Here is a 12,374-nt window from a genome sequence, read left to right as displayed (position 1 = left end):
TTGCTTCCTACTCTTTCTGCTTATCTCTTCCAACTAATCCTTTTTCTTCATTTTAAGACTGTCTGTTCTGGGATTGCAGGTCAGTTAAATACAATGTATGTTCCGCTGTGTTTATTTGTGGACACCATATTTCATACATTAATGGTTGGGTGCAAGGATGTTCTCACACAAATCTGGGAATATGGCCACCAACATATAAACCATTTTATAACCTCATATCCTTGGTTATTTCCTCTGTTATGCTGGGCCACAGAGCTGTGTCATTCAGATCATTCTACGCTGCAAATGGGGCATAAGACAGCCCTGGTTTGCCTTTTGGGAAAGCACATCCTGTACCCTGGATCTCCCTAGGTTTTGTGCAGTGTCCCTTGCTTACTCGCCTAATGAAGGGTGTTATACCCGAAACGTTGTCATTTATTTCTTTACTTACTGTGGTGTGATTTGTGGATATGAGATACTCCTAATATATCCTATGTTAAGCATTTCTCCAGGCCTCCTTCAGTAGTTGGCTGCAAAGGAAACTGGCACCCCATACAATTTCCCCTATAATGGTGTGCCGCCTATCCTACTGATGATTAGGACAATTCTGGTCACCAGATGGATTTGCATGTCTTATTCACAACTGCAGAATACAGTCGGCGATATCATACACTTTCATTGCCGTTTTATATTATGTTGATGTTATTCAAGCTTTGCATTGCCTTGTTTTGTTTTACACAATGTGAGGATTCCCCAGTCTGCATTCACATAGAGTAACTGCAGACTTTAGCCCTAAACCTGGACAACCCCTGTAACCTCTTTACTCTCAATCCCATCCACAAGGTCATTAGCTGATGACAAAAAAACCTTTGTGGGAGAATAACAACTGAGCTGGACTGTATAATATTACAGAATAATCCAGATAAGATGTCAGCATGAGCAAACACATAGCGGATTAATATTGAAAAATGTAGAGTAATGCACCATGACCGGAGTAACCATATTGGCGCATATACATTGGATGGAAATCTACTCGGGACTACAGAACAGGAGAAGGACTTTGGTGTTTTGGTTACAAGTAAGCTAAGCAGCAGCACTCAATGTCAAGCAGCAGCTGCAAAAAGCAAGCAAGTAAGATAGTATGGTGAATAAAAGAAATGGATAAAAACCCTTGATCCAAATGTGTTATTACTCTTATATAGGCTAACCCAGCTTCACCATACCACCTGAACTCAACATTCAGATATAAACAGCTTAAAATCTTCTTGATCAAAGCAAGACCAATGGCTAACACAATGAGGTGTCAGAGTATAGCTTCTATTATACTCTGTGGAAAGTGAGGGATGAGTGAAGAGCAGCATCAGAAAAGATGCAGAGGGTACCTAAACAGGCAGATCATGAGGCAGTGATTTATCTTACCCCAGAGCTGGATTCACAGCCACACAGCTCATTACTGCAGCATAATGTTCTCTGTGCTGAATATGTTCTAGACACAGAAGGAAGCAGGATTCCCACTGTTACTGTGTATAGGAGACATCATAGCAGCTAGTCTCCTCCAACTAGTTTAGAGAGAAATTATGGCCTGCAGAAGGGAAAACTGATTATTAAAGAATCAGATTACATGTTATATAATGCCGGGAAAATGTATTATTCCTCATGTATGCACACAAAACAGTTTATTCTGAAAAGTTACCGGAAATAACAGGTACTCTTTAGGCTGTACCTTGCCTTATAAATTCTTAATATTACACAAGAAATAATCACCTACAATTACAAAATCGTATCTGGAGAAAAGAGGAGGTAAACCTTGATGGATCTGTTAGATATGTGTTGTCTAATATGATGATGATCTCTTCTTACAAGGGAAAACCATTTTAACCAGCATTTCTCTTCCAGTCTTCACAACGTAAAGCATCCAGAAGGGACCGATCAAGGGAAGAAACCTTCCAACTCTCCAGATGGACACCTATAATAAAAGACATCATTGAGGTGAGGGAGAAAGCAATCTATCCATCAAGTAATGTGTCAGGGGGACACAACAGCTTTGTCATGATTATTTTGGATTGTTATGCTACAATTCTCATGTACGGTATAAGGTCTCTTGGTGACCAGCAGGTTAGTTAGTGCACTATTTCCCTTAGACAGTATATAATCGTATATTCCCTGGGCATGATTCCCCAGGATCAGTGGATTTGGACTGGTGGGCATGAGTCAAGGAAGTTGGCAACTTTAGTGGGGAGGAAACGAGGATCAGGAATAAGGTGAATCTGCCCAATGCTGTGTTTCCTGCGCGATGAGTGCAGCCTGAGGCGAGCAGCGGGGCTTTATCCTGCTCTTTTTGGCATCACACGTATGGGCATGGCAGAGCCGTTCCCACACTTCATTTAGCCTCCTTTTATTGAAAATTCTAAAACCTGCTTGAATTTCCGCCGTTGAAAATCACTTTCTTTTTTTAAACTAAATTGTTCAAAAATTCTTGATGTCTTTAAAGTGAGCTGTAACTGTTATTTTTTATTATTTGATTTCAATAAAGTACTTAATACAATTGACTCTGGTCCACTGATAATGGAACATGTTGTTTTTTTTTTTTTCGTTTTTTTTCTTTTTCTTTTATGCCCCTCCATTTCAAAATTTCACCTCCCACTTTCCTGGTGGTCACAATGCAGATTTTCCAGATTTTCTCTTTAACCAACCGGGAGTTCTCTCTCTCTCTCTCTCTCTCTCTCTCTCTCCTCCGTGCAAGGCATATGTTATTTTTTGACTCCGGAAATTACTACGTCCGAAAACGTAACATAGCACTATGATGCCGCAGGAGCCGGAACCTATGTCATCACGCTGCCCACAATTAATTGGCTCAAAAAAATGGCGGGGAAGGCGTCATTCGAAATGCGACTTTGGCGCCAAGTTCGCGTTCCACGTGGCCGACCCACACTGGGATCGGATCGGGTTTCATGAGACGCCGACTTTGCCAAAAGTCGGCGACTTATGAAAATGAACGACCCGTTTCGCTCAACCCTAATTGCGGCATTTAGGAGGTTGAGAGTATCCCTCTCTCGCCCCATCGCCCCCTCCAGCGACGTGATCACAGGGAGCCAGAGCTCAAACAACGGCCTTCGGGTCTGACAAGTGCAATGGTCGGTTAGACACTGCATTACGCCGGGACAAATAGGCCTCCTGTCCATGTGCCTGTTATATAAACAAAAATCTGTTTCACCAATTAAAATGCATTTGTAAACTAAAGATACATATAATTGGTATTTCCGTGTCCAAAATGACCACTGTAAAAAGTAGCAGTAAAAAAAACATTTTATTTTTTTTCAACCATACTGCCATACAAATGGTGGGAAAAAAATGCAATCAAAGAGTAGTTATGAGATTTTTTTTCACATGGATTTTGTGATATCTTTATACTGTCATTATCCGGTCGTATTTTTCACTTATGAAATATTGAAAATCACTTGTTTAAAAGAAAAGATGCTTTACCTAGCGGAAAGGGTTATGAGTTTCTGGAAAAAGGGCATGGCCTAAACTGTCACCATGCATCACCACTGTGCTCCCTCTTTCATCATTCCAGGATGCCGATATAGTTGAACTTACCATGACGTGCGGTGGACCCAGACCCCTCGGCTCACGGGCCCCATAGCGGCTCCATGGCCTGCCACCATTGTGTCTCCCTGCTCTGCCGCAGAGTTCAGCTTTATCAGCACGCTGTGTATACCAGTTAAACAAATTGATACAAAAATACACCCGCCAAGTGTTTTCAATGTGCTTCTTCCATTCCCAAGGCTTCAGATGCATTTGCACCTCATTATAGTTGCTGCCTAAGCAGATAAATTTATAGGACCTTTTTTCTGTTTTTCTGAATATTGATTTTATTAAATAATTTTTTTTATTCCTATTTTGTCAATAAATATTAACTGTTTTGCATTTTTGGGGCAGTCTCCTTCCTTTGTTGGTATGCAGTCCCCCTTTGTCAGTTGAGCTTTTGTTTCAGTAGGTCCATGTGAAAGGGAGTTTTCTGTTCCTTCCTAACATAGTAATGCTGATTTAATCATTTTCTGTTTACTTGAAGGACAATATAGAAAATAAACTGGACTCTCGGGAGTGGCCCTACTGTTCGGAGTGTCCTGCTGCATGGAATGGTTCTGGGGCCGTCAGGTATGTGAAAGAAATGTAATATGCCCTAAGATTGGCACTTCTGTGTTTTTGGTTTTTTTTATTTATAACCTATATTTCCTGTCTTCTACCATGTTCTTGTTAAATATATATAACTAGATGGAGGCCTAATGCTTGCTATTGCATCGGGACGGCGGCAATGTCACGATGGGGGCAGGCTTTGCAACATTGAGAATCTCTCCCCTCCCATGTGCTCACCCACCTATCCACTCTCTCTTTCCCCATGTTCTGACTTCTCCTGTCTGTTCTCTCTTCTTTGACCTGTCTACCCCATGTGCTATCCCCCTTGTCTGCCCTCTCTACTTCCTGTGCTGTGTTCTCCCCTCATGTGCTGCCCCGTTTGAGCTGTCTCCCCCCTGTGCACTTTCGCTCTCCTCCATCTGCTGTCTTCTCTCATGTCATCTCTTCTTTGACCTGTGTACCCCATGTGCTCTCCCCCTTGTCTGCCCTCTCTCTCTCTCTCCACCACTGGTTCTGTCTTCTTCCCTCATGTGTTCTCTCGTTTGAGCGGTCGCCCCCCCATAGCCCCCCCTCCCCCCACGCTTCTCCTGTACAAAGATGGCGGCGGCCAGTGAATCATTCGGCGGCGGCGTGTTCGCGACTGTGTTCAGCGCAAGAGGCTGCTTACTGCGCATACAGTGTGTGTGTGTATGTTGCATACGGCGTATACAGTGTGTTTGTATGTGTGGTGCGACGGTGTGCAGCTGGTGGTACTGCACAAGAGGCTGGTACCACCAGGAGTTTCCATATTGAGACACCCATCACTTGGGTGTCCCAATATGGAGGTCGGTGAACTTCCGCCGCTTGGAATTCTGGGATCCGGACACATCTGGATGGAACAGGATGTGAAGACATTATAAGGTAAGTATATATTAAGATGTGAAAGCCAGCGCGAGCAATGCACTTCTGATTCATCTCAGCACATGGATGTTCAGCATCTACTACCTGGATAGATTGGTATTCCAGCTGTCAGACAGAGAACACAGCTGTGTGACCTGACCCCTACTGTAGATATGATGTATTATGTGAATATTATTGCATACTTTTCTTTCAGCGCTCGACAAAAGCAAAATACGATGACTCGGGAGGATCGGAAGTCTGTTTCCAAACTAATTATATTTATACTCGGTGGGATGACGTACTCTGAAATACGTTGTGCTTATGAAGTGACACAAGCCAACAAGTTTGTCCAGGTTATTATCGGTAAGTGTTACACAGCTCCAGTGTTCTCTTTGTTGTCCGCAGAGGTCATACATCTAGGCATCCAAGGCATCCAGAGTCGTCTGATAAAGCCTGACACTGTGTCAAGAGGAGCGACGGTATTCTGACTCATGGGTATGTAGAACGCAGTGGTGCCTGGATAGACCTATTCTTTTGGGCGCTTCCGTATTGACCTGTACTCACGTTCATACCGATTTATCAGATAGCTTAACTCAGCCACGATCTCATGTAAGAAGACTCCAGGAAAAGAGGATTGCTTTAACCGAAACTCTTGTATTATGATGAAAGTAGCAGGTAAAAAGGAATATTCAACAGAGGACATGTAGAAGATGCATACAGATATGGTGATGATGACAAAATGGAGAATAAGGGCGTGAACAAACATACATCACAGGACTACAGTGAGAGAGTTGGGACAAAATAAAGGGAAAGGCAAACTTCTGCCTAGAAAGAAAGGATGGAACACAAACAATGCAAACATTAAATGATTTCTCAAGTCGTGGGACATGACACTCCCCGTCTGAAATCCTTGGATTTCACGATGTCCGTAATTTTTCGAAGTCGTTCGAACCTGAAAAAACAAGAGGAAGAAAACATGCATGCAATAATAAACATAAAAGATTTTTAAGTCCAACTTGTTGTTGTTGACCCGTAGATCACACCGAAAGATAAGTTCAAGTATATAAAACCCATCTTCAGATTGGGGAAGCCGCAAACATGCAAACTCTTCCACCAACCCAGAATCCAATGGGAATGTTAAGGGTTCAATCCAATGGAAAATGTCAACATTCAATAAACTGGGGAATGAGGAGGAATGCTCCCCGCCGTGAACAACGTCCAGGAGCATGTTCAGTTCATGTGATGTCCTCCTTTCGTAGAAGCAGCACGAGTTCAGTGACCGGGCGGAAGAAGGTTCGGGTAGAGCCCCCTTTTGTCACCTTAACTTCTACCTTACGAGTCTTTCCGTCCTCACTGGGTAGGACCTTGGTGATAAGTCCCATTGGCCAGTCATTACGATGAGCCTCTGTATCCTTTAAGAGAACAAGGTCTCCTTCTTGGAGATTCGGACTGGGCGTCTGCCATTTGTGACGGTTTTGAAGCAAGTGTAAATATTTGGTCTTCCATCGATGCCAAAACACGTTAGCCAGGTGTTGTACTTGCCTCCACTGACGTCTGTAAATGTCCTTATTATCGAAGTTCCCAGGTGGAACTGTAGCAGCTCCGATCTTCTGTGTGAGAAGTGTGGCTGGAGAAATATCAGAACCCAAGTTGAGGTCCTTTAGGTTTGTGGCGTGGTCCTCAGATGGAAACGCGTTCATTACGTCTTGTACAACTTCAGCAATTTCTACTGCCAATACCGCAGCGCAAAGCTCGAGTCTGGGTACAGAGTGTGCAGGCTTTGGAGTTAATTTGGCTTTACCCAGGATGAAACCACAATGTGTCTTGTTTGCTCCTAAGGTCATCAGATAAGCTACTGCGGCTATGGCTTCTGTAGATGCGTCAGAGAAAATATGGACTTCTCTTCTGATTGCGGTCAAAGGTGATCTTGGAGAATAACAACGTGGGACTTGGAGTTGCTCTAAGAACTTCAGAGACTTCTTCCACGCCTCCCACCTTGCTGTTTCTGAGTTGGGAGCGGGGTGTCCCAATCCGTGTTCTCGGCCGTAAGCTGTCTTAACAGTATCTTGCCTTGAATAGTGATGGGTGCTACAAACCCGAGAGGATCATAGATGCTATTTATGACAGATAGGACTCCTCGTTTGGTAAAGGGTTTGTCATAGGGTGACACTTGGAAAGTGAAGGTGTCCCGTTTGATATCCCACAGTAGACCAAGGCTGCGCTGTGTTGGAGGAACATCGGAACCCAAGTTGAGGTCCTTTAGGTTTGTGGCATGGTCCTCAGATGGAAACGCGTTCATTACCTCTTGACTGTTAGAGATAATCTTGTGGAGTCTGAGGTTTGATGTGGATAGCATTTCCTGTGTTCTGGAGAGTAGGTCAATTGCATCTTCGCTTGTGGGCAAGGACTTGAGCCCATCGTCCACGTAGAAGTTCTTCTCTACAAATTGCCGAGCATCGGAACCGTACTCTCTCTCACCTTCCTGGGCTGTCCGTCTCAGTCCATAGATCGCCACAGCAGGTGAGGGACTGTTGCCGAAGACATGGACCTTCATCCGGTAGTCTATGACCTGATTGTTGACGTTGTTGTCCTTGTGCCATAGGAACCTAAGATAGTTTCTGTTGTCTTCTTTCACAATGAAGCAATGAAACATCTGCTGAATGTCGGCCATTATGGCAACAGGTTCTTGTCTGAAGCGGATCAATACTCCAAGGAGGCTGTTGTTCAGGTTGGGCCCAGTTAGGAGCAGGTTATTGAGAGAGAGGCCTTCAAACTGAGCACTGGAGTCAAACACCACTCTGATCTGATTAGGTTTGCGAGGGTGATAGACACCAAAGGATGGAAGATACCAACATTCTTCTCCCTCCCTCAGTGGTGGCGCAGGTTCAGCATGATTTCTGTCAAAGATGTTCTGCATAAAGTCAATGAAATGCTTCTCCATCTCTGGTTTCCTCTTTAGGGTACGCTTTAAGGATGAGAACCTTGCAGTTGCTTGCTGCAGGTTGTTCGGCAACCTCACTCTTGGGAAACGAAAGGGTAAAGGAGCTACCCAACTGTTGGAGTCGTCTTGAACAAATTCTTTATCCATAACCTTTATAAATTCTTTATCTTCCCTTGTGGGTGCCAACTTGTTGTCATTACTTGTGGAATCGAACACTGATGACCCGAGGTTTTCTTCCCAGGACTGGAGTGTGTTCATGTTGTTGAAGGATTCTTGTTGCCACTTGGTGTTGCTCACTTTCTCTTTCACCCAGTAGTGATGTGGGCATGGTTGGAAATGGGTGCTGCGACCATTTGACAAAATGTGTGTCTTGTAAGAGGAGATGTTGTTAGGTCTCTTCATCTTGTGTATGCAAACATTGCCTATGATTACCCAGCCTAGATCTAAACGTTGGGCAAATGGTGCATCGTGTGGTCCATTAATTTGCTGACGCACCTTGTGCAGCCGGAGGATGTCTCTGCCTAGCAGAATCAGGATATCTGCACTGTTGTTGAGGGCTGGTATCTTGTTTGCTATCCCCTTGAGATGTTGGTGATGAAGAGCAGCCTCTGGCGTTGGGATCTCTTCTCGATTGGATGGAATCTGGTTGCACTCGACCAGTGTAGGTAACGGTATCTCGACGGTGTTCTCGAGAGATGTCGCTGTAAGACCACTGGCCCTTCTCCCATAAACCTCTGTAACACCACTGCAGGTACCTAAGGTGTAAGGGTAGGCATTTCCCTTTAAGTTAAACATATCAAAGAGTTCTGACCTTGCAAGTGATCGGTTGCTCTGATCATCCAGAAGGACGTACACCTTCACGGCTTTCTCTGGGTGACCGTTGGGATATACGTTCACCAGGCAAATCTTCGCACAGGACTTGTCCCAGAGGTCTTCTCCGCAGACTTCTGTGCATGAAGAAGATATTGTGGTATGGCTTGCAGTTTGAGCTGCGTCCTTCCCGCCATGGCTCGTGGTGGGGGAAGGAGTAAGTGTAGAGTCAGGACGGAATGGGTGGAGTGCTTGTACGTGGTCCTCACTGTCACACTCCATGCACTTAATTGTAGTTTTACAGTCTTTAGCAAGGTGTTCAGTAGAAGCACAACATCTGTAGCATACCCCGAACTTCTTTAGAAGCTCCTTGCGTTCTAGGAGCGGTTTCTTCCTGAAGCCGATGCACTTTTTTAAGGGATGTGGCTTCTTGTGGATGGGACATTCACGATTTGGGTTCTCTATCTTTTCACCTTTGTTACTCTTGTCTGGGGCTGGTGTTGGTAAGGGAAGAATATCCGTCTTCTTCACTGACACTGGACCCCTGCGGTTTCTGTCGTTCGAGCGTGCGCTGACGTATTTAGAAGGAGGTGAAGCTGGGCCACTGGATTCTTGGTAAGAAAAGCTTGGGTCGTTCTTGCGCTCTGCCACGTCTTTTATAAACTCACAGAAGTAGGAGAATGGAGGAAATGACACTTGATGGTCTTTCTTGTATTTTGACCCTAGTGTAGTCCACCTTTCTTGCACGTTGTACGGTAGCTTGGAGATAATGGGATTTACTCCACGAGCAGTGTCCAGATAGCTGAGGCCAGGTAGGTGGGTGTCTGCCTTGGCCAGATGGAGCTCTAACAGCAAGTCACTGAGCTCCAGGAACTTTGAACTGTCTTTGCTTGATATCTTTGGAAAACTCTGTAGACGCTTGAACAGTGCATCCTCTATGGCTTCTGGACTGCCAAAGTTTTTCTCTAGTCTTTCCCATGCAGCCATGAGACCAGCCGTTGGATTACTGATATGTACAGACCTGAGTCTCTTGACACGCTCGGTGGATTGTGGTCCTAGCCATCTGATTAGCAGGTCCAGCTCTTCGGCAGCAGTGATGCCAAGGTCACTAGTTACGGTTCTAAAGGCATTTTTCCAACCTCTGTAATTTTCAGGTTGGTCGTCAAACCTTGTGAGACCGGTTTTAGTAAGTTCGCGGCGAATCATGTACCTTGCAAAGTCGGACATGTCTGTTCTTTCTGACTTAGGATGCACGAATGTGGGCTGAGCGGTGTTGTACATAGGAGTGGAGACGTCTTGGCCTTGAAATGTGGGTAAGTATGGAGTGGCATATGCATTTAGTCCAGCAACCGGTTTGGTGGGTATAGTCTCTGCTACATGCGGAGCTGGTACTGTGCGGTTGTCGAGAGTATAATGACCTGCCGGTATATTGGGTTGCGTGTAGATAATAGCCTGTGGAGTTTGATGAGATGCATGGTCTTGGCGCATACTGGAATACGAAGGAAGTTCAAGTTTGGGAGCATTGTACTGACCTTGAGTGTAGGGTTCTGTAAGTGGATCGGCATCCTGGTGTCCTGGAGAAGCATGAACGCCATCAGGAGTGTTAGTGATGATCTGCTGTTCGCCATTTTGGCTTAGCACGTAGTCTCTTGTGCGTTCAATAGGGTCCTCTGCCTCCACTTCACACAAACTGATGCTGTCTCTTTGACTCCCACTGATAGCTCGCTCCAGGATCCTTAACTCCGCCATGGCTGTTGCGTGCTCACATTCCTTCTCCAGAGCTTCCTTGCGTGCTGCATCCGCATCCATTTCTGCTCTCTTTTGTGCTGTGGCTGCATCCATTTCTGCCATTTCTGCTCTCTTTTGTGCTGTGGCTGCATCCATATCTGCTCTCCTTTGCGCAAAGGCTGCTTGTATCTTAGACGTTTCTGCCTTAGCACGTGCCCTTATAAGCTGCTGGCTGAGAGTGGAATATTTTGATGAACTTGACCTAGATGAGCGTTTTGAGTGCTTAGACGATTTGGATGAGCGAGATGATGCATCTGGTGTCCGTGCAATTTTAGCCTCTATCTTGGTTTTAATGTCACGTACGGTGCAGTCCCTTTCAGAATTAAGCTGCTGGAAACTTTGCAATTCTTTTAAAGTCTCTGGCAGATTCAGTTTCTTCAGGAGAATAATGTATTGGTCAGTCTTCTCCATATACCTTTGGTATGCTGTGCATAATTGTTCTAGGACTCCCTCTAGTGGTAACTCATGAGAAGCAGGCCTTGATACAGTGTCTATGTGACTCAGCACTTTCTCCCATAGTGAAGACACATCACTATATACAACACATTTTTCAGTCTCTAAATTCTCCATGACTTTCCATGTAGGTTTAACTGTACGTTTTCCTCTTTCACTAGCTGGTGGATGGGGATCTAGGTCTCTTTCCTGTGTTTGTAAGTCTGGTAGGGACATTGTATACCTCGCTTCAGACATGATTTGTTTGCAGGCAGGATGAGTGGATGATGAGGGTTATACTTCTCACTGTTTATCTGCAGTGTGTGCTTCTATGCACGCTGGGGTCTGGCTGGGAACTGGGTTACTGTGTATCTGGGAAATGTCCTTTTCCACTGGGGTTCAGCACAGACCTTGAGTTACTGTCTCTGAAGGCAGGATATTCCTTTTTACTATTCTGACTCATGGGTATGTAGAACGCAGTGGTGCCTGGATAGACCTATTCTTTTGGGCGCTTCCGTATTGACCTGTACTCACGTTCATACCGATTTATCAGATAGCTTAACTCAGCCACGATCTCATGTAAGAAGACTCCAGGAAAAGAGGATTGCTTTAACCGAAACTCTTGTATTATGATGAAAGTAGCAGGTAAAAAGGAATATTCAACAGAGGACATGTAGAAGATGCATACAGATATGGTGATGATGACAAAATGGAGAATAAGGGCGTGAACAAACATACATCACAGGACTACAGTGAGAGAGTTGGGACAAAATAAAGGGAAAGGCAAACTTCTGCCTAGAAAGAAAGGATGGAACACAAACAATGCAAACATTAAATGATTTCTCAAGTCGTGGGACATGACAGACGGGGTAATGACAGACCTAGCTTTACCGGAACTGTGGTTATTGCACAGCACGGGACCTATACTGTGGCCATTATATTGTAGAATAGGGGTCTCTCCTTTCCTTGAGGGTTTTTTAAATCCACATTTATATTGGAAATGGCTTAAAACAGTGAAACAATCATGTCATAAAAAATATTAACAGCTAACAAACAATCTCTTTAATTAGCATAGATGATGGCAAATTGTTAATAGTAATAATGACCAAAAAGGTAATTAATCTGCAGACATAGTGTTAATATGCAGTTACATAGCCTTCACACCCTGTCTACCTGCTTTAGGCTAAGTTCACACTGGCATTTTTGCTGCCTTTTTTTTCTGTAGCAAAACCTGAGTGCTTGGCAGGAAAGAAGCTTCAATTGAAAACACAGGTTTTGCTGCATTTTTTGCGGCAGTTTTGGTGTGTTTTTTCATGTGTTTTTTCCATTGAATTCAATGGGTGAAAAATGCTCAACAAACGCTGAGAATATGTGACATGCTCTGTCCAAAAGACCAAGCAAAGCTCAA

At 44.4% G+C, this 12,374-nt stretch overlaps 1 protein-coding gene across 2 annotated transcripts in view; it reads left to right on the top strand.

Annotated features, from left to right (window-relative positions):
• Nucleotides 1–12,374, top strand: part of STXBP3 (syntaxin binding protein 3) — a 131,554-nt gene that overhangs the window by 104,465 nt on the left and 14,715 nt on the right. For both annotated transcript variants that reach the window (XR_013218576.1, XM_077277748.1), the window contains exons 16-18: nucleotides 1,876–1,968; nucleotides 4,052–4,137; nucleotides 5,210–5,358. Coding sequence is in view for 1 of the 2 variants with exons in the window: in XM_077277748.1 (XP_077133863.1) it covers nucleotides 1,876–1,968; nucleotides 4,052–4,137; nucleotides 5,210–5,358 (328 nt within the window). In the remaining variant the exon portion in view is untranslated. The remainder of the gene's footprint in view (nucleotides 1–1,875; nucleotides 1,969–4,051; nucleotides 4,138–5,209; nucleotides 5,359–12,374) is intronic.

The sequence above is a fragment of the Ranitomeya variabilis genome, chromosome 8 (genome assembly GCF_051348905.1).
Source record: "Ranitomeya variabilis isolate aRanVar5 chromosome 8, aRanVar5.hap1, whole genome shotgun sequence".
In the NCBI taxonomy this organism is placed as follows: Eukaryota; Metazoa; Chordata; class Amphibia; order Anura; family Dendrobatidae; genus Ranitomeya; species Ranitomeya variabilis.
Note: the sequence above shows the minus strand (reverse complement) of the source record. Positions and strands in the feature narration are given on the sequence as shown.